General features: G+C 36.4%; 4 protein-coding genes across 4 annotated transcripts; 3 read left to right on the top strand and 1 right to left on the bottom strand.

Annotated features, from left to right (window-relative positions):
- Positions 1-2,357: 2,357 nt before the first annotated feature.
- On the top strand, positions 2,358-2,975 carry LOC130622948 (uncharacterized). Its single transcript, XM_057438442.1, has one exon. The coding sequence runs from the start codon at positions 2,358-2,360 to the stop codon at positions 2,973-2,975; it is 618 nt and encodes a 205-aa protein (XP_057294425.1).
- A 338-nt stretch (positions 2,976-3,313) lies between these two features.
- On the bottom strand, positions 3,314-4,139 carry LOC130638248 (uncharacterized). Its single transcript, XM_057446994.1, has one exon. The coding sequence runs from the start codon at positions 3,800-3,802 to the stop codon at positions 3,314-3,316; it is 489 nt and encodes a 162-aa protein (XP_057302977.1). The 5' UTR covers positions 3,803-4,139.
- A 3,125-nt stretch (positions 4,140-7,264) lies between these two features.
- On the top strand, positions 7,265-8,004 carry LOC130622854 (uncharacterized). Its single transcript, XM_057438341.1, has 3 exons — positions 7,265-7,547; positions 7,710-7,767; positions 7,830-8,004. The coding sequence occupies exons 1-3, from the start codon at positions 7,265-7,267 to the stop codon at positions 8,002-8,004; spliced, it is 516 nt and encodes a 171-aa protein (XP_057294324.1).
- Positions 8,005-10,341: 2,337 nt separating this feature from the next.
- Positions 10,342-11,621, top strand: LOC130622739 (uncharacterized). The gene is made up of 2 exons (XM_057438273.1): positions 10,342-10,363; positions 10,498-11,621. Exons 1-2 carry the CDS (start codon positions 10,342-10,344, stop codon positions 11,619-11,621), a joined length of 1,146 nt encoding a protein of 381 aa, XP_057294256.1.
- Positions 11,622-20,033: the final 8,412 nt, after the last annotated feature.

The raw sequence follows: 20,033 nt of genomic DNA, 5'->3' as shown, positions 1-20,033 counted from the left end.
GGTACAATCAAGCAAAGCAAATAAATACATGAATACAATAAATGCGAAACTTATTATTACGTCTTCAAAAACGACCTTTGCACCTTAGTACACAATGTTACGTGTAAATATCGATCAGTGGTCAACTTTCGTAACAAGATACCTACCGTAATCTGTCACTATCAGTCACTTGTGTCACAGTCAGTATATAAAAAATAAAAAAGTACCTCGAAGGGTTAAAATTCTAATTACACAATAAATAGATTTTTCGGTAATATTGCCTATTGTCTTCCCTAACAAATGTTCATCACTAGTTGTGAAATTACTAAATTAAATTATTTCTACCTTTTAACCCGAAATTTTAAATCCCACAATTTGCAACCCATAAATTATAATTCAACTAAGGTAACTAAGTAGGTATTCAACTTCAGCTATTTCTGTCTATTTCATACCGTCCTCTTGCACAGACGTTTACACAAATTATAAACAAAAATATAGCCCGTGGAAAAATCCACTTAATTAGGCTGACAAAAAGTAACAATTTTTGTGACGCTCCCCTCCATTGTGTTGAAGTTAAAGCGTTAATCAGAAAAACGCGTAGGATTACATACTTTTACGAATTGTTATATAAATTGATTAAAAGAATTTTTAATGATGTCACGAGGTCCTTCATATACATTTTTTTCCAGATTTTTATTTGTGTAAAGTTAAAAGAAATATTCCGCGAAACCTGTCAGATCAATGTCGCCTTTTTATCTTAGTCAGGAAAACAGTGCAAACGTCCGTGCGTGATAACAATGCAGAGTTATCGAATTTAAGAATCCAATGTATTTCAAACATAACATTTGTAAACATTGATTTAAGTAAGTTTACCTTTTGTTATCGACAACAACAGTGAATCACTCCACTCTGTAGTGTTTAAAATTATTTTTTCTGTGTTACGTTTTTAACACTACAGGGTGGAACATATTTTATATACATATAGTAAAGATATTCTTAATTCTGATCTAATTTTCAGGGTATATTCTTATAAAAAAGTGACTAAATTCTGATCTATTTTTCAGGGTATATTCTTATAAAAAATTAGCTAAAGAAAGCATGCATTTGGAATCTGAAAGTTAAGCGGCTAAAAAATCCTATCAGTTTTCCGCTTCTATTACTAAATTTTCGCATTTTCCCATTTTCTGGCTATTTTTGTGAAAGTAAACCCGCGAAAAAAACCGTAGGCGGATTCGCGACAGCTTACCCAATACAAATTTGACTAAAGTCTAAATCAATATCATCGGAATTTGATGTTTTTAAATAATTTTCTAATGAGAAAGAAATCTCACTTTTAATTGTCAAAATTTCAAAATATTTAGTGAGAAAACTTGCACAAAAACCGAAAAATTCAAAAATTATCCTACCCTAAATTCACTTTTCAAGTTGAACCCGATTTCACGCGAAATAAATAAATTAAACTCACTCGCGAAAGTAAATCCCTAAAACCTCGCGTATTTTTTCCTCGAGAATGTTTAGCTAAAGTAATATACCTCCTAAAACAAAGCAAGAGATCTAAAATGGCAAATTGGCTTTTACTAAAAATATATTTTAGGAGGAAGATTTTATAAACACAAAACTACTGCATTAAAAAACTTCTAGAGCACACAAAATCAGTGGTAAACAAATAATTGAAGATGCATTTGAAAGGTGGACCGACTCACTAAATTTGTTTTACCTAACAATATCGGTTTTTGTTCCCTTTTCTTCAGGGCCACAACAGCATATCTCCTTCTCCATGAAATTACCTAATTTTTGATGAACAGGAATTGTCACGTGACTTGAAGTGCCTCCTTTGCGACCATAAGTCACGTAGATAAAGTTGTCAAGCGTAGGGTCTACTTTAAACATGACAATTCGATCTTATTCACCGCTCCACATGTTTTTACGACCTCTCAATTAAAATGCACGTATGTAGCGACCTTCAGTTGAAGGGCCACTAAAGCCGGTTTTCCACTAGGCGGATTATTCCGTGCGGAGCGTTCAGCGCAGAGGATATTTTCCGTCTCGCAGAACGCATTTTATTTTTCTACTACGCACGGCGCCATTATGCAAACAACACCATGAAGTTCAGTCGCCGATTAGTTCTTCTTAAAAAAGTTAAACTATTGAAATTGTTGGCATTAGAAAATGAAAAAAATAATAGGAAATATAAAAAAAGATACTGGATACGCCAAATTTACCAAGAACGAAAGCAGAAGGGGGAGTTTCATTTACTGATACAGGATTTGAAGCTATATGATCATCAACTGTTTTTCCAATACTTTCGTATGTCTCCTTCTGATTTAGAAAAGTTACTGTCTTGGGTAGCTCCCCTTGTTGTATAGAAAGAAACAAGAATGCGAGAATCGATCAAACCAAGTGAAAGATTATGTGTTACTATGAGATACTTAGTTACTGGAGATGCACAAGTGACAATTGCCTCAAACTTTCGAATGAGCCCAACTGTTGTAGGAAGGATTATCCCCGAAACATGTAGGGCCATATGGGATGCTCTGTCTGACAAAAACTATCTTAAACCTCCAAACTCCCCAGAAGAATGGCAACATGTAGCTCAGGAATTTTATAAAAAATGGAACTTTCCAAATTGCTTAGGGGCAATCGATGGAAAGCATGTTGTGATGCAGGCCCCAGCAAGATCAGGTTCAGCATTCTTTAATTATAAAAAGCAACACAGTATTGTGCTTATGGCAGTGTGCAGTGCACTTTATAAATTTCTAATGGTAGATATTGGAGATACAGGAAGACAAAGTGATGGTAGTGTGTATGGGAACAACAATCTTGGCTATAGCATTGAGAATAATCTACTTAATATTCCAAAAGCATCAAAACTACCACAGTCAAATCGTGTGTTGCCTTTTACTTTCATAGGTGATGATGCTTTTGGGCTGAAACCTCACATGATGAAACCGTACCCACTTCAAAACTTGGCAAAAGAAAAGCGAGTATGCAAATGATACTTATAATTACTGCCCAGAAAACTATGTTGATAGAGGAAGCCAAAACAATATTATTCCAGGTGAATGGAGAAAAGACTCTGAAAGTATCAGTGGTATTCAGGACTTAACAAATTGTAGTTCAAACAATTATTCAAAACAGGCAGCCTTAATTCGGGATGAATTTAAATGCTATTTCAACAATGAAGGAGCAGTAGAATGGCCGTGGGATATTGTCAATAGTACAGGACAAAATAAAAACTGAATAATTTATGTCAACATGTATAGAAAATGTACATCCATACAAATACTGTAAAAAATGTTATGTTATATAAAAAATGTTAAAGAGAAAATTAGTTTTATTCACATGCCTCATCAAACTCAATTTCAAACAACAGCTGTGAAATCTTAATTTTTGCCATTTTGTTCTTCTTGGCAGATAATTTTCTTAAAGTGGGCACTAGGCTACGGCAAAAAAGACTATCTTCACATTCCTCTTTATCACCAGCTTTTAATTCTTTCTCTATTGCATCCAACTCTTTCAAAATTCTATTTCCTTCTGCATTCTCACTACGTTTTCTTTTCTCCCGCTTTGCCGTGACAGTAGCGCTGCCATTGTCCGTAATTTTGTTCAAAATCATAGGAGATTGTGGTGGTGTGAACAAATCTACATCAGGGGGTTGATCAACGCTTTCCTTTGAACACGTTTGTTCTGTATTTTCTTTACTCTGTATCCGTACATTGCTTTCAGTTGGGAAGTTCATAGGTGCTCTTTCATAAAGAAAGGACATCTGTTCAAAATAGTTACATTTTGGTAACGACGAAGCAGCTGCACCTGATTTTGTCATCCTTGTTCTTCTGTCGAGACATTTTTTCAGGTTGTCTTTTAAATATTTTAGTTGCTTTTGAAGGAATTCACCTACAAATAATAAAAATATATATATACACAGTATATATTTAATATCAGATTCCAAAAATTATGTGATTTTACTTTCTTTCTAAAAATAAAAACAACAGCAAATATATATGTAGCTATGAGATAGTAGGGGTTTACTTACAATCCTTTTGAAATATTCTTGCCAATTCTTGCCATGCATTATTTTTGATGTTTCTGTCTTTGTAATCAGTAGAATAAATGTTCCATAGACATGGAAATTTCCGAACCTACAAATGTTTTAGAAATAGTTATTTGACTATAGCACACAAAAAAACCGAAACCAAGTTTAGCTTTAGAAAAATAAACTAGCTAGCTACCTAAGCTCTACTTACTTCCTCTATAAACAATTCTTTGTCAAATTCTGTAACTTGACTCTCTACTGGCGTGCTTGACATCAAAATCTGACTAGATTCTGCGAAAGACATCTTATTTCCCTTTCTCTTGTCAATGGTTCACAATGATGACTGCTTCACTATTTCCTTTCAGCTTTCAGCCAGCACTGTCATCTCGCATAGTACCGAGAATTTCTTGCTGAAATTTTCCCCCGGATAAATTTTGGGTAGTTTCATCGGCTATCATTGAGATCCTTATGGCGGTAGGAGAACAGGAATCTTTGCAACTTTTCTTATGCCGTGAAAAAAAGGTTTTTGCAAAGAATTGGGCGATGTACGACTGATATCTGACTAACTGCTGAGTTAAGTGTGGTGAGTACTGGATCATACAACTAAGATAATAGCTCCAAGCCAAACTCCACGAAGCATAATCCTTAATAAGAGACTTAGTTACTTTTTTTCTACACATAGCTAATTGCCATCCACGGTGCGCATCCTCATCTCGTACTCACCTCCATCGTCATGGGCAAGGACGACAAGGACATCGAGGCATTGAGTGATAGAGGGAATAAATAGTCAAAATTTACATACTTACTCGCCTTAATCTTTTCTAAAATTCTTTTCCAAATTTCGTTTTCCCTTGTCAAATAGGTACGAGTCTATGACAAGGATCGCTCTATCGCTCTTACACTTAGTGCCAGCATTGTCATCTCGCATAATACCGAGAATTTCTTGGTGAAATTTTCCCCCGGATAAATTTTGGGTAGTTTCATCGGCTATCATTGGGATCTTTATGGCGGTGGGAGGACAGGAATCTTTGCAACTTTTCTTATGCCGTGGAAAAAAGGTTTTTGCAAAGAAACCTTTACAACCACAGCAAACTACCATTGGAAGGGAGGACCTAACAATTGGAGCTCGCTCACGGTGAAATGCAGGATTCCCCTCCTTAATAACATCCATATTTGCTTTCAAGATGCCTTCTTTCCTGAAATTCGAGAATGCTTCATTTTGCATTTTACGAGGCAAAGTCAAAACTTCTTTCACTCAACCTTCTGTTTTATGGTTGCACCTGATAGGCATGTCTGGAAGTCGACACAGAAGATGCATTTTCGAGAAGGCTTTATACGACTTTGCTTCTTTTTTTCAGGTATTTTATTAACTTTTATTAAAATAATTATAATTATAAAGTTTTACGATTGTCATATACGTATTTCATCCATTCTCCGAAAAGACACAAAGGTACTAAAACGCTTATAAATTTTTTATCAATTTTTTGAAACCTAAATAAAACTTATTTTTTTACATGCACGGACTCTATATAAAAAATTACTAGAAATAAAACATTAGAGATCTAACCTGATCGCATGCGGTGCTCGCAGATGTCGATAATATGTCTTGTTCTAGAAATTCATACAATAAATTTACCCATCTGTGCAATACGACAGGGCATTTATTGATATGCTAGATTTACCTTTTTCTATTTCAGGAAAACTTTTCCTGCTTTGCCCACTTCCTCTTTCAACATCCGGTAATGCAACGAGTTGAACCTAAATATGATAACATATAATACTGGCTAAACTTTTCAGAACTACTTAAACAGAAATAAAAAAAAATCTATTTATTTGATTCAAATTTTAGGAAATAAAAGATTACTGCCAAATACTAGTAAAAGTAAAATGCAAATGAACATACGAAATATGTTTTTGTATTTTTATTGTCCTCTTCTATACTCAATAAACGTTCTTTATATGTATGTTACATCACACATACGATTACGCACGTTAATTTGCTTATAGAACAAAGCACGGGAAGGACGGTCTGAGGATTGGTGTTAGTATATCGAATTAAAATTATGTAGTTCATAAGACAGAAAAATAATAAAACTGTTTTAATTGTACGTGAACAAAATACTACAACAGTTCGTTTTAATTTTTTTGTTAAAAAACCATAGAGTCCTAACTTATATCTATTATTAGCAAGATATTTACAACTTTATGTTAATACTTAATTTGAAATAATATTTTGGTTTCTGATTGTCGATTAAAATCAACAGCAATTTTTTCAATAACCTACGAAAAGAAAAACCTTTGTCAATTAAAAATAACTAAGCCTAAATGCGAGTGCCAGCAAATAAGTGTCAAAAAATTTTCCTATAAAAATCGTAATTTAGACATTTTGAAAGCAACAGGACAGTTATTGATTTTATTTAACAAACCACTTACAACGAACGGCTTTAAATATGTAATCAATTCAATTCCAGAAAAATTCGAGAAAAAACGAAAACAAAAACACTTTTACATAACACTCACACGAGAAAACAACGGGCGAAAATAATTATAAGTTAAACTAAAAAAAATTATTTTTATATATTTTACTCTTTTAAAGTCACTTTTCGACTTTAACCATTTTTAAGACAGCATTCTCATAATTTGTTGGATAAAATTTTAACAATTCTCTTTAATTATTCAATTTCTTTGTGTTACTTGTTTCAATAGATTAGATTACCAGATTAATATACTTACATCCTACCCAGGTTGGCATTCCACCTGTGGTGGATTTAGCAACCCGTCCAAATGACACGTATATAGATTTTTTTTAATTTAAATGCGGTTATTTATTATTATAAATTTTATTTGCCTGAGAAACTTATTTTTAGGATTTAATAAGCAGAAACTCCACACTCACTTTTATCCATGGTAAGTTGGGAACTCCATATGAATACCGTAATTCTGTTCCCTTTTCTAAATTGTCCAAAGCAAATACCCCCAGATAGATGTTACTTTCCTCCTTAATTGCGCGTATTACGCAATTTGGCTTTGCAGAGTCATTAATAAACCGACCAAGTCTACGTGATGTTGCATCAATGCTAAAATCAAAAAAAAATTTTAAGCTAAAAGGTTGCCTCATATCATTTCTACTTTCACTTTATGATATATTTCCGCAACCAGTAGTCTGGACACTAATATTCTTCTGACGTCATTCGTGACAATAACATTCGGCGCGTTACTTTCTTGCAGTAGTAAACTTATCTTGAAGTAGTTATGTCATCTTCCTCTTCTGATGTAAGCGATGTTGAATTTAATGAAGATGAAGAATTTGGTTTATCTCCATTCATGTTCGAAACGGAACGGAGTCAAAGTGAAGTGACTGTAGCTATAGAAGCTTTGAAATACAACGTTGGTGTTAAAAACTGCAATGTTGAAGCTGGAAATCGTGTTGGAAATGTTGAGTGGTGCCAGTGCAAAAAGTGTAAAACTATGGTCACTGAAACGGAACGTTTATGTTGTCGTGATAATAATGATATTCCGGACGGTCATTTTCAAGGTTTCTATTGATTAAAATATCTTCTGATCGTGTATTTTACTTCCTTGTTTGCTAGATCAATCACTTTCTGTTCTATCATAACAAAGTTTTAGAAAGCTAAACGTTGTTTATTTACACACGGGGGTACGCCTTTTTAAAGATCTTTTTTCTTTTTTCGCTTAGGTCATACGTGTGTTACAAATTTGGATGAATTCAAAATGGTTTGTTTGCCGGAACCTGTGTAACGGACAGCACCAGGTGCTATTCACAACATGGAGGGATTCGTCATAAACTTTGCAACAGGTCCTATCGGTTTGCTGCTTATAAACAATATATATGGTGGGTGTATGGAAGACTGGGCATAGGTTATCGAAAGCCTATACCATCATGTGTTGTGTGGGTAATCCGTAATAAATACCTGCAGCCCGATGGGGTATATGTGCCATACACAGAATCAGGAATGGATTTGGACAAATAAAATATATAAGAACATGTATAATTGTAAAGATCATGAATGCAATTTTTACAATATATATTTTTAAAATATAACAAATGTCCCCCGGAATTGTAAAATAAGCGTTTCTTGATGTAATGCTAAATATCATTTATAAACCAGGGGGTTACTTTAAGGTAAATCTTGAACGCATATTCAAGAAAACAACTTCCTTCCCAGGGTTTATTAATCAAACACTTCCTTCATCAAGTCCTCTTGGTATTTCTTTTCTTTCGGATCCATTACTTTTTTTGCCACCCACTCCTTCGTAATTTTGGTGAAAGAAAATTTGAACTTCAACCTCCCATCGGATGTAGTGCCTTGTTGTCGTTCTACACCCGAGTTGTGGTCAAGCACAGCTAGTTGCGTCCTAGCAACCATTCCAGCGTACGAGAATGCTAAGCGTTTGGGACAGTGCTTATTCAACAGGGAATAGTAAACCTCGAGCTGTCCAGTGTGCTTGAAATCAGCTACGTATTTTAAATAGTTTAGTAGCTGTTTTTCATTAACAATTTTCTCCAGGGCGATGTAAGCAGGGTTTTTTCGGTTAACCACTTCTTCTGAGCTTGTTGTAGCAGGGTAAGTTCTTCATGAGCACACTTTGGTATAGCGTATTATTTACCCAATAATGTACCCCACGGATATGATAGAGTGAGCTCTGCCACTTTTCCTTCAATAATATTGGATCTCCTTCGCAAGTCGAACAAGCCCACCAGAAGTGGTTTATGATAGACTTCATCTAGTCATTCAATTCACGACAGCTCTTTTTTTTGCAGCTTTCAAAATTTTTTGTTGATTTTTTTTGTCATGTGCCACACATCAAACTGGTGCGATATATGTTCATGTTCGGTGCGCAAAAACTTTCGTATCTGGCTATGTCTGTCGGTAACTAGTGTGTCCACTATTACGCCAGCTACGTCGATAAATTCCAAGCACTCAGCAAGTCCATGTTTTTCCATGCGTGCCGAGTTTTCACACCTTGAAATGTTAACCCATTGAACAATATTCCAGCAGACTGCCTTACCGTTCCTTCCGCAATTCGATTTAAGTAAGGTTGTGATCTGAAGTTACTTCGTGGTTACCGGAGCAAACCAACCAAAGAAGTATGACCCCAAAGAATGCCACAAAATGCTGATGTTAACGGGGTAGGTGGAGACTGTTCTTTTAACAAATCGTTAAGATAAAGACACACAAAAAACGGATCTGCTGGTATGCTTCGAACTTCGCTAAAAGATTGTGACCACCTGACCCACTTTTCCCAAGCAGGTTTATACTTATTTAGCGTAGACTTTGCGAACGCCGATTGGATCACTTCTGGAAGAGAACTAGCAAGATTGCTTAAACGAGAGTTTTCAATTGATTTTGCTGTCTTTCATATGCCTCGCCGAAAAACGTTACCTTAAGAAATACCACAGGTAAGTTAATAATTAGTCATATATGCTATAATTTAATATGCATTGTTTTTTAGTTTCCAATGAAATACAAGGTACAACGAAAAAATACGAACTTCGAAAAACTAAAATGCTATTAATAAAGCTAGAGTTCGAAATTTAACAAATCCAGAAAAAATCGAATTTTCTGTGCTAATGAAGTAAGGATCTAATACCAAACAATCTTTTTCGAAGTCATAGAATACTTTACCGTCTGGTGTTAGCAACGGCCAAAAATATGCCGATGTCCACTCAGGGTACTATTAACACGCCGCTACTTTTGCAAATTTTCATATGCGGTAAAGTCTCACCAACAAGATCGATTGGCGGGCATAGCCAATTAAATTCCGTGTTCCATCGTTCCGTAAAACAGTTAACGCAAGACGTCCCTGGGCAATAAAATTTTGAATTAAATTTGCCACTTTATTGTTCAAGTTATCAGCGAACCTGTCAACCGTAAATGTGCCAAATTTACTTTGAATGAAAGAAAATGTTTAATTGTCTATTTTCCAATGGTCCGCATCGTTATATTTTGATAACTCATCAGCCAAACTATTAAGTTCTCTAGGGATCCACGACGATTCTAATTTATTGTCGTATTGAATACAAAAGTTGAAAATTAGTACGGCTAATGCTTGCAAATGAGGTTTTGTACTACCGACTTCAATTATGCGCGAAACATCGTAATTATCAGAATACCAAAGAACTTGTTTATGTTTTAAGATTTTAGCGAAACTTGACAAAATGTTTTTAACCGTTAAGCTACGGGGACACGGCAACAAAAAAAATTTGTTGCAATCGCATGCAAAGTTGTTTCCGTGTCGCATGAGTTCCAGCACATGAAACAAAATTTATGAAAATGAAACCAAAACATGTGTGACAGTGATTAATGATGGCCGTCGCAGTTGATCGAAGTATAATAATCGCTTCTATTGCACTTCTTCTTGATGAAGAAGAAAGAAAGAAAATCATTCCAAACGATCTATTTGGACAAGGCCATGGGTACAACGTTGGAAGGTCGATGGAGCCTTTCACACCTTGTTCAAAGAATTAAAGGAAGAAGATCTAGAAGGATTCAAAGGATATGTAAGGATGGACGTTGGCCATTTTGATGAACTGGTCCATCTACTTGCTCCAGTTTTGCATAAGCAAGATACCAACATGAGAGAATGCATAAAACCAGGGGAAATGTGCTGTATCACATTAAGATATCTTGCAAGCGGTGAATCATTCAGGTCTTTAGATTATCAATTCCGGATCAGTAAGAAAGCAATATCTTATATAGTTCAGGAAGTGTGTAGTGCTATCGCTGAAGCTTTGGGAAAAAATAACTTTAAAACACTGGAAACAACAGAAGAATGGATGGAAATTGCAAAAAAGTTTTATCATCGATGGAATTTTCCAAATGGATTAGGTGGTGTCGACGGAAAACACATTGCTATACAGCAACCAAAAAACTCTGGTTCGCATTATAGAAATTACAAAGGGAGTGATAGTATAATTTTGATGGGAATGATTGGACCAGAATACGAATTCCTTTTCGCTGATGTAGGGATGAATGGCAGAAATTCAGATGGCGGGAATTGGTCCCAAAGTTCCTTGAAACTTGCCCTAGAGTCCGGCGCACTTAATTTGCCAGAACCATCAGCACTTCCTGGTCGTCTTAGAAAAGTACCATATGTATGTACAGGTGACGATGCTTTTCCCCTCTCTACTTTTATGATGAAACCATACCCTCAGAAAGGTTTAACCTCCGAAAAACGTGTGTTCAATTACCGACTTTCCAGGATGCGACGCATTTCTGAAAATGGATTTGGTATTTTAGCCAATCGTTGGAGAGTGTTTAGACGCCCATTCTCACTGGAACCAGAAAAGGTTAAAACCATCGCAATTGCTGCCATAACGCTTCATAATTGGCTACGGAAGGATTCCACCTACGGAAAAGTGTATATTCCTAAGGATTTAATTGACAGTGATGATGTGACAACGGGAGAAATAATAGAGGGATCTTGGCGAAGAGACCCACCAACTGAATCATGGAATTCTTTGTCATTAAATAAAGCTAGTAACGCTACTCACGAGGCGAAAGCAATCAGAGAGGAGCTTAATGCATATTTCTACAAAGAGGGATGTGTTCCGTGGCAGTGGCGTTGTGCGAGACTTGATGTCTAAGGGAATAAAATGAAACAACAAGTGAATACTGGACTAAACGAGAAAGGTTTTATCAGTTTTTTGCTATAGTTGTAAAAAGTTTATTTGTAAGAAATATACTACGTAAAGTGTTCATTACATGTCCTTTCTGCGTGTCTAAGAAGCATCAGATGATGCTGAGGAAGGTGAAAAAGGACCAAACTGTCCATTTTGGCTTGTCAAAGCATTGGCGAGCATGTTAAGGAATGGTCTCTGTTGGAACTGATTTCCTTGGAATTGATTCGGGTTGAAGAGTGGAATTTGATAGTTTGAACGACCAGTTAATTTCTGCTGTTCGAAGTCGTAGAACACGTCCATCACTTTCTTTTTAAGTACGACCAATCTTCGGGTTCATATTGAAGCAGTGAATCCGCAACAACCTTTCCGAATAAATTTGCACGTTCAGATAATTCTATCTTTGTGGTATTTTGTTGCGGTGCTACTTGTGGCTTCAGAGAAGCAGCCAACGATTTCCACAACTCTGCTTTGTTTTTTGTTTGCTTCCTGATCTTTTTTGGCGGCTGACAAAATCCTTCATTATTGTCAAGTGATGTACAGGATGCATCCACATCACCTGTGACGTCAAGAAATTCCATTTGACTAAAGAGTTCCCATGTCGAGACATACACATCACAAGAACCCGAACCAGAAACTTTTGAGCCTTTTTCTCTCGCCTTTTCTCTTTTATAAACTGTCTACAAATTATGCCATTCCCGCTTTATGTCTTCTTTTGAAAACTTCCCATCGAATAGCTGTACTAGTTTTTCATAAAGAGAATCCCTCAAATTGCGATCTCGGTACTCGGTCAGGTGGTGGTTCCAAAGCGATGGGTTGGAATTGAAGAAGTCAATTAGCATTTCTTTCTCCTCCATATCAAATGTTACTTTCTTCTCAACTCTATCAATTTCTTCTGTTAAGAAGGAAAGTTGATCGAAAAACTTCCACGTCTTCTTTGGCTCTTTCTGTTGGTATTTTTTCCGCTCTCGTATGAAAGCAGTACGGAGAGCATGAAAGTTCTTATCAAGGAAAGCTTCGGTATATTTTCCATCAAAAACTTTTGTTAGTTCTTCCTTGACCTCCGCTTTCTCTTCTTTATTCCGAAAAGTGACTTCGGAAGACCACAGTGATTTGTTTTCGTTATAAAATTTAATAAGTTCATTTTTTTTCTTCTTCCGAAAGTTTTTGCTTCGCTTGATCTTCCGCCATGTCGAAGTCTTATGTAGTTTAGTTTGAAGTCTCGTCTAGTCTTGTCTAATTTGTTGTGATTGAAAAACTTTTGTTTTGATTTGTCTTGAGTTTTTCAACGAATTTAATTGGTTAAAATAAAAAAATGTTGCAAAAATTCTCCTCAAAGTGCGGGGACACGGGGAATTTTTCCTGATCCTCATTTGCAACATGAAAATTTTGTTGCAGCAACAAAAAATTTGAGCGAAGAATCTTGCAGAATGAGGATATTTGATGTGGGGACACAGTGAAGCATTTTCATGCGATTGCAACAAAACAATTTTTTTGTTGCAATCGCATGAAAATTGTTGCCGTGTCCCCGTAGCTTTAGTGCAAATCTCACAAAAACAAGTCATAACATCTTGTTTTATTTTCAAATTTGGTTTTTGTTCTCACAACTATAATCTTTTATTGTATAATTAGCTTCAAAACGCACCGCTTATGGTTTTGTTAAATTTTTGATAACGTCTCGCTTCATAACAGGATCACCAGTTATTCGGTTCTTTTTGCCACTATTAGCGAATTATCCAGTAGATATTGCAGACAGCATACTAATAATTTTGTAGTTTTGTCTTAGTAATGTCGTTCCACCTCATTAACATAAAATTGTCATGCATTCTGATTTTGACACCCCCTTTCGCAGGTTTCCAAGACTAGACGTTTTTCGGTACGCGTTCTTTGCGAGGAGTCTTATGATGATCTAAAACCAATTCTAACTCTGCTGAGGTGTAATAATTATCCAGGGTCAAATGAAAAACTTCCTCTGTTTCCTCAAAGATAAAACCACCTTTGATGGGGACTTCAATGTGTCAAAGGTAAGTTACGTCCTTTATCTAGCGGGAACGTGATATCAAAACAATCTTTGTACTTTGTTGTCTGCACCTGCATAAATAATAAAGCGAGACAAATACTCACTACTGCTCCCACACAGCATGAACAGTTTGACACCATGACTTTCTCTATTGGATTGTATGTATACCGGCCTTTCAACAGGGAAAGATATTTGTCAATGGCAAGATTTTTTTCTGGCGTATAATTTGCTTCATAGTTTTTACCAAGTTTGATGATAAACCTAATACTATGTAAGTGGTCTGCTGCCTTATAGTTGTTTATGTCAGAAAATTGAATCATAATCTCGAGCAAATGAAATCTGTTCCGACTGATAAGTCTTTGGGTTTGAAATACTAATAAATAATTACTCTAATACATATTAACCATTAAGGTGGGTGCAAGGGGTTTCTGTTCAGAATCAGTAAGGACCTGTTTTCGTCGCCTTGATTTCCCTAACAAACCTTAACGTTCCCTATTAAAATACCTAACCTTAACCTCCATGAGTGCTTCCTTTTACATTTGGATGTCTCGAAATTCTACCACTTGGGTTGAGACCCAATCAAGGCTCCAATCATTCCTGAAGTTTCTTCTGTTACAAATATGGAATGTAAGTAATCGAAAACGCCTGAGAAATCTTCCGCAAGTCACACAAATTCTTGTAAAATCACAAAACCGGAAAAACTTGCTACAAGGTCTTTCAAAACAACAGTCGCATTGCCATCTTACCCTTATTTTAGGAATAGTGGTCTAAAGAACTTGGGAAACACATGTTATGCAAACTCAATCTTACAATGTTTTTATAACCTTCCAAAAGTTAAAGAAGCCATTTCTGTCAGAACAAGCTCAAAGTTAGGCGAAGCATTTGTAGGTGTTCTTCAAAGCTGTTTCTAGAAGTCCAGTTGATCACTCCCATTTTTTGCGTGCTATGAAACATCATATCTCAACTGCGAAGGGAAGTACATTTAATATCTATGCTCAGCACGACGTTCCTGAGGTTCTTAAATATCTCCTACCTGGTCTGTCATTAGACTTTCCATTTCTTGGAAGTCTTTATAGTAATGGCATCTAGACATCAACCACTTACAATTCATGTCATATTACCAGCTCCTCAGAAGTTATAGCACTATGCATCCAACTTTCTCTGCACCCTACATCCAACTTTCTTTGCACCCTACGTTACAATCTTCCTTAGATAATTTCTTTGAAAGTGAGGAGTTGTCAGACACCAATACCTAATTCTGCCATGTTTGCAACACTCATCAAACTGCTCTAGTTGAAAAAGAGGTAGTGTCGTGCGGTTCCCATCTCATTTTACAGCTAAAACGTTTTGCCAGTGCCAACGGCCTTGTGTCAAAAATTGCGTCTCGTATTACTGCTTACCCTTGTACCCTTTCCATACCTTTTCCCGTAGATGGAGAAGTGAAAGTTTGTAAAAATTTTCAATTAAGGGCTATTATCAACCATTGCGGCAACTTAATGGTCACTACACAACCATAGCCTTCGACCACATGGTACACAGATACATTGCAACGATAGAGCAGTAATTTTGCGGCAATCATACTAGGTTTGATCACACATGATCTTCTCTTTAGAGAGTAACGGCTCCACTTATTACTTGAGTTAAAAACAGAGAATAGCACAGTTGAACAGAAAGTGGTCAAACTTTACTTTAGGAAGATCGGGATGTCTAGCTTCTTCTGATGACCGTCAGCTGGACATCCAGGGTACTTAGGTTCAGAAATATGGGTCAAAACCTACCTGCCCTTGGTTAAAGTTCTGTTTATCTTTTCAAATGTGTTTCGCCTTTTTATTTTTTTATATATTTTTTAATTCCTTGAATAAAGGGAGAATTGTGCTTGAGACATTTCCTCTGGAGGAGTGCAACCTCTAGCTTATTTCCAAAGACCTAAAAGGTTGAGTTTATCATTGCGGTGGCTTGAAAAGTTATGGATGAAAGAATGTCTAGTTCCTGCTGAAGACTGTTCGCAGACCTCTTTTGAGGTGAATCAGCTAGACATTTTGGGTACCTTGGTTCAGGAATGAGTCTAAACCCTTGTACCCTTTACAGAAGTCCTGTCCTACTCGCGTGCACTTTGTAATTTTCATTCTTTAAACTTTCAAAAAACTATGCAGTTAACTCATAGTACAACCCAGCTAATCTGGTTCCATTGACGAAGCTTTTATTGCATAATAATATCTTAAATGCAATATGGAAGTGCATCTGCAATAGGAACCATTTTTTACAAACTTTTTTCTGTTAAAATCCACATACATTGTATCATACACCCTTTCAATAGTCATCACTATATCGTGTTGACAACATGGAATTGAATAGCCCCACCAGCTGGTTTTAATTTCTCACGGTAAGGAAGTTCCCTTTTCCCTTTAACCCTAAAGCCATCTTTTGCAAAGTGTAGTATGGCTTTTTAACCATCATAATCTCTGAAATGTTTTTGTGCAATCATCAATTGTACTGGGGGTGGTAAGTACATGCTTTAATACATCGAGAGTAGTCTAACCAGAGACATCTTGATCGGGCTATCATGACAACTCATTTCCTTCCGTCCTAAAAGGCTACTTTGCGATGTAGTTACTCCTATTCTCTTAAAAGATGGTTCTTTGCCAAACAAGATAAGGAAGAACTGAGTATTGTTAATCATCTATGCCAAATATCCAGTCAACAAAAATCCATGCAAAAGAATCATGGCAACTGCCTTTAGCTCAGCATTTGTTAGCATGATTGGTAAAATACTGATTTTTCTCCTTTTAAATGTTGGTCTGAAAACTTAACCCAAAACGAGGAATAAAATTCTTTTGTGAAGCCACAACGGTCATAACCTTCTTCATCCAAAATGAAAATATCTTGATATCGCTCAGATGCATCTGTAACAAGGTTAGACCTGTCTATTAGCAGCTGCTTTTCCGAATCCAGCGAGAGTAAAATAAATTTTTGTTCAATCTCAAATAGTATCATGTTATTTCTTGAATTGATTAGTAAAGCTTTGGACGCTGGTGACCTTGGTGCATTAACTGCTTAAACTGCTTCCAAAGTTCTTAAGTTAGTTCGATTTGCAAGTATTGGACGGACTGCGTTAAGTACTCACAGTTAATCTTATAACGTTCATAGTTAAAACTGATGTTAATGGTTGGAGTGAATAATCAGAAGATGGTGCAGTGGTATTAAACCTCCTATAAGGTTCCTGCAATGAGCCTCAACAGTACTGGTTGTTTGTTATAGAAACTCATTAGCATTGGCCACAAAAAGGGTTCCGGTGTATTTCATTGTTTTAATATCTAATGGGTGTAAAGTAAAAGTGTTCCTGGCACAATAAGAACCGTAAACTGTGCCACACAATCAGGTCGAGCACCCGATTCCAGGTAAACAATGTTGCATATTCGTGTAGGTACAATACCTTTTCTTACAAAAAACTTTATTACAACTTAGGTTTAACAGAAACACAGGAAACAACCCGTCGTTAACATTGGACTGAGCGGTTAGTACAGGTAGACAATGTTGCACATTTGTTTATGCTTGACACCTTTTTAGGACAGTCTACAACCCGATGTTACCCCCGTCGTAACAAAAAATTCATTAATATTATTTATTTATTTTGCAGAATAAGTTGCAGTAAATGTTACCAAAATAATCATGACATCGAACTAAGCACTACAGGTAAATTGTGTCAGACATGCGTAAAGGTGTATGCCCCAAAAAACTATCACAACTTCAACTTAAATAAAAAAAAAAACACTAAACAGCGTCTTTTTAACACCAGGTTGAACCTTTAAAGGTAAACTGTGTGACACCTAAAAAAATACTTTGCCGAATAAGTTTTCATGTCAGTAACAAAACATGTAGTTACGGCGACCGGTTGCTATGGTAACCGGGAGAAAACAAAATGAAGCAAAATTAGCCTTTACGCCAGGCACAATGTAGGAAAAAGTACTGAGACTAAGATCATGAAAAATCATGAGTGTTTACTTAAATCTGTGATATAAGTGAAATAGATTTTTTATAAATTAGGCGTGGCATGTTTGTAGGAGGCACAAAGTTGTACCGCAAAAAAAATCAAAGTATGTCAACAAACTTCTTCTTACAAAGAATAACTGGTGAAAATTTCATAGTAAGAGCTGTAATGGCCGACTCTATTTTCGGTGTGGGCGAAATTTGGTACTCTATAAAGGTTTGACTGGGAGCTAAAACTTTACAGTCCATGATATCTTGACTTTAATTTTTAGCACGCTACCGTAATGGTTCGAATAAACGCCCGGGCCTTTTATTACATATTTTTGACATCTTGGAGGGGCTTCTATTCGAGGGGGCGTTTATTAAATTTTTTACACTTCGTCTCCTTTGCAGTTTTAAAGGATACCTATAATAAATATATCTTTACAACAGAAAATCAAAGATATTCACATGCTCTGGAGAATAAATTTCACAGTAAACGGTATGTGGTCCACAATAAAATTTCTTTTTCAGTACATATAGGTGAATATTTATCATAGCGCATCCGTGTTTCATTCTCACCAGAGAATGGTTCACCCCGATCAGACCTCTGATCATGACGGGCGATTATAATGCGTGTAAGTCATATTTGAAGAAGAACTACTTTGTTCATCACTAACATACTGCCAAGCAGCGAGCAGGATTCGATCCGCGGTCCCCAGAACTGGGAGCCGCAGAGGAACCCACTACACTACGTGCGGCAATATGTTAGCGATGAACTCAGATAGTTTATCCGGATGGTGTGTATACATATAGGTGAATATTTATCATAGCGCATCCGTGTTTCATTCTCACCAGAGAATGGTTCACCCCGATCAGACCTCTGATCATGACGGGCGATTATAATGCGTGTAAGTCATATTTGAAGAAGAACTACTTTGTTCATCACTAACATACTGCCAAGCAGCGAGCAGGATTCCATCCGCGGTCCCCAGAACTGGGAGCCGCAGAGGAACCCACTACACTACGTGCGGCAATATTTTAGCGATGAACTCAGATAGTTTATCCGGATGGTGTGTATACATATAGGTGAATATTTATCATAGCGCATCCGTGTTTCATTCTCACCAGAGAATGGTTCACCCCGATCAGACCTCTGATCATGACGGGCGATTATAATGCGTGTAAGTCATATTTGAAGAAGAACTACTTTGTTCATCACTAACATACTGCCAAGCAGTGAGCGGGATTCGATCCGCGGTCCCCAGAACTGGGAGCCGCAGACGAACCCACTACACTACGTGCGGCAATATGTTAGTGATGAACTCAGATAGTTTATTCGGATGGTGTGTATACATATAGGTGAATATTTATCATACCACATCCGTATTTCATTCTCAACAGAGAAATCTGGGGACCGCGGATCGAATCCTGCTCGCTGCTTGGCAGTATGTTAGTGATGAACAAAGTAGTTCTTCTTCAAATATTCTTTTTCAGTGTACAACATTGCTATATAATATGTACAATATAAAATATGTAGACTTTAAATTTCAATCAGTTTTATGTGACTTGACTTTAGCTTTGTTGCAAATTCCACATGTTCATCTTGTCTCACTCTTTACAGAATCACGTACCCCAGCGCTGGCCCTATGTCTTGCCGATCAATGGCCCAAGTGATGTGATTCATAGTTTGCCCTGTGTCAAACAGAATAACATATACCATCTATCTTTTCCCTCATCGTTATGCATATTATTATGGAACATACCTTGACACTTCAACACCGTTTGTGCTTATGCTAGTAGCAACGGGTAGTAGGTTTTTCTATCGTGCGTATGGATTGGATAGTTTACTATCTCTATACGGTGTTGGTACCTAAAAATATAAATTTTTGGAATAAATCTTTTACACTTTTTTTGGTGTCGAAGTACCTCACGTAATTCCAAAGGCACATATGCTCCGTTTTGGGAACGTGTTAAATACTTCAGTATGGTTTCATTTCTTACTGTGTTTTCGGCAACAGGAACAACGAACTTCTTTGTTCTGCTACTCGCCCATGCAACCTTAAATGGCAATGTATAAATAATAAAAACTTTTTTGCCTTTTTCCTACACAATTAAATGCTCGACTGTAATTACCTAAATATCATTGAAGTGAAGACACATTTCTGGCTCTGTCAACTTCAAATTGTGTAGATATTGACATACCAGAGAGTACCCACTGACAAAACATTCCCAAGTGATTTTATTCATCAATAGCTACTCACTCGATAATTCTATACCATCTTTGAATTTAATGGTATAGCTCGTCACTTACTTCAACAGCATGTCATACTCATTGGACACCTAAAGTACATTCTCTGCATTAATTACCTCTCACACAAATTCAAAAGCAT

Source organism: Hydractinia symbiolongicarpus, chromosome 1 (genome assembly GCF_029227915.1).
Source record: "Hydractinia symbiolongicarpus strain clone_291-10 chromosome 1, HSymV2.1, whole genome shotgun sequence".
In the NCBI taxonomy this organism is placed as follows: Eukaryota; Metazoa; Cnidaria; class Hydrozoa; order Anthoathecata; family Hydractiniidae; genus Hydractinia; species Hydractinia symbiolongicarpus.
The sequence above is the reverse complement of the archived record's forward strand: the minus strand, read 5'-3'. Positions and strand labels throughout refer to the sequence as shown.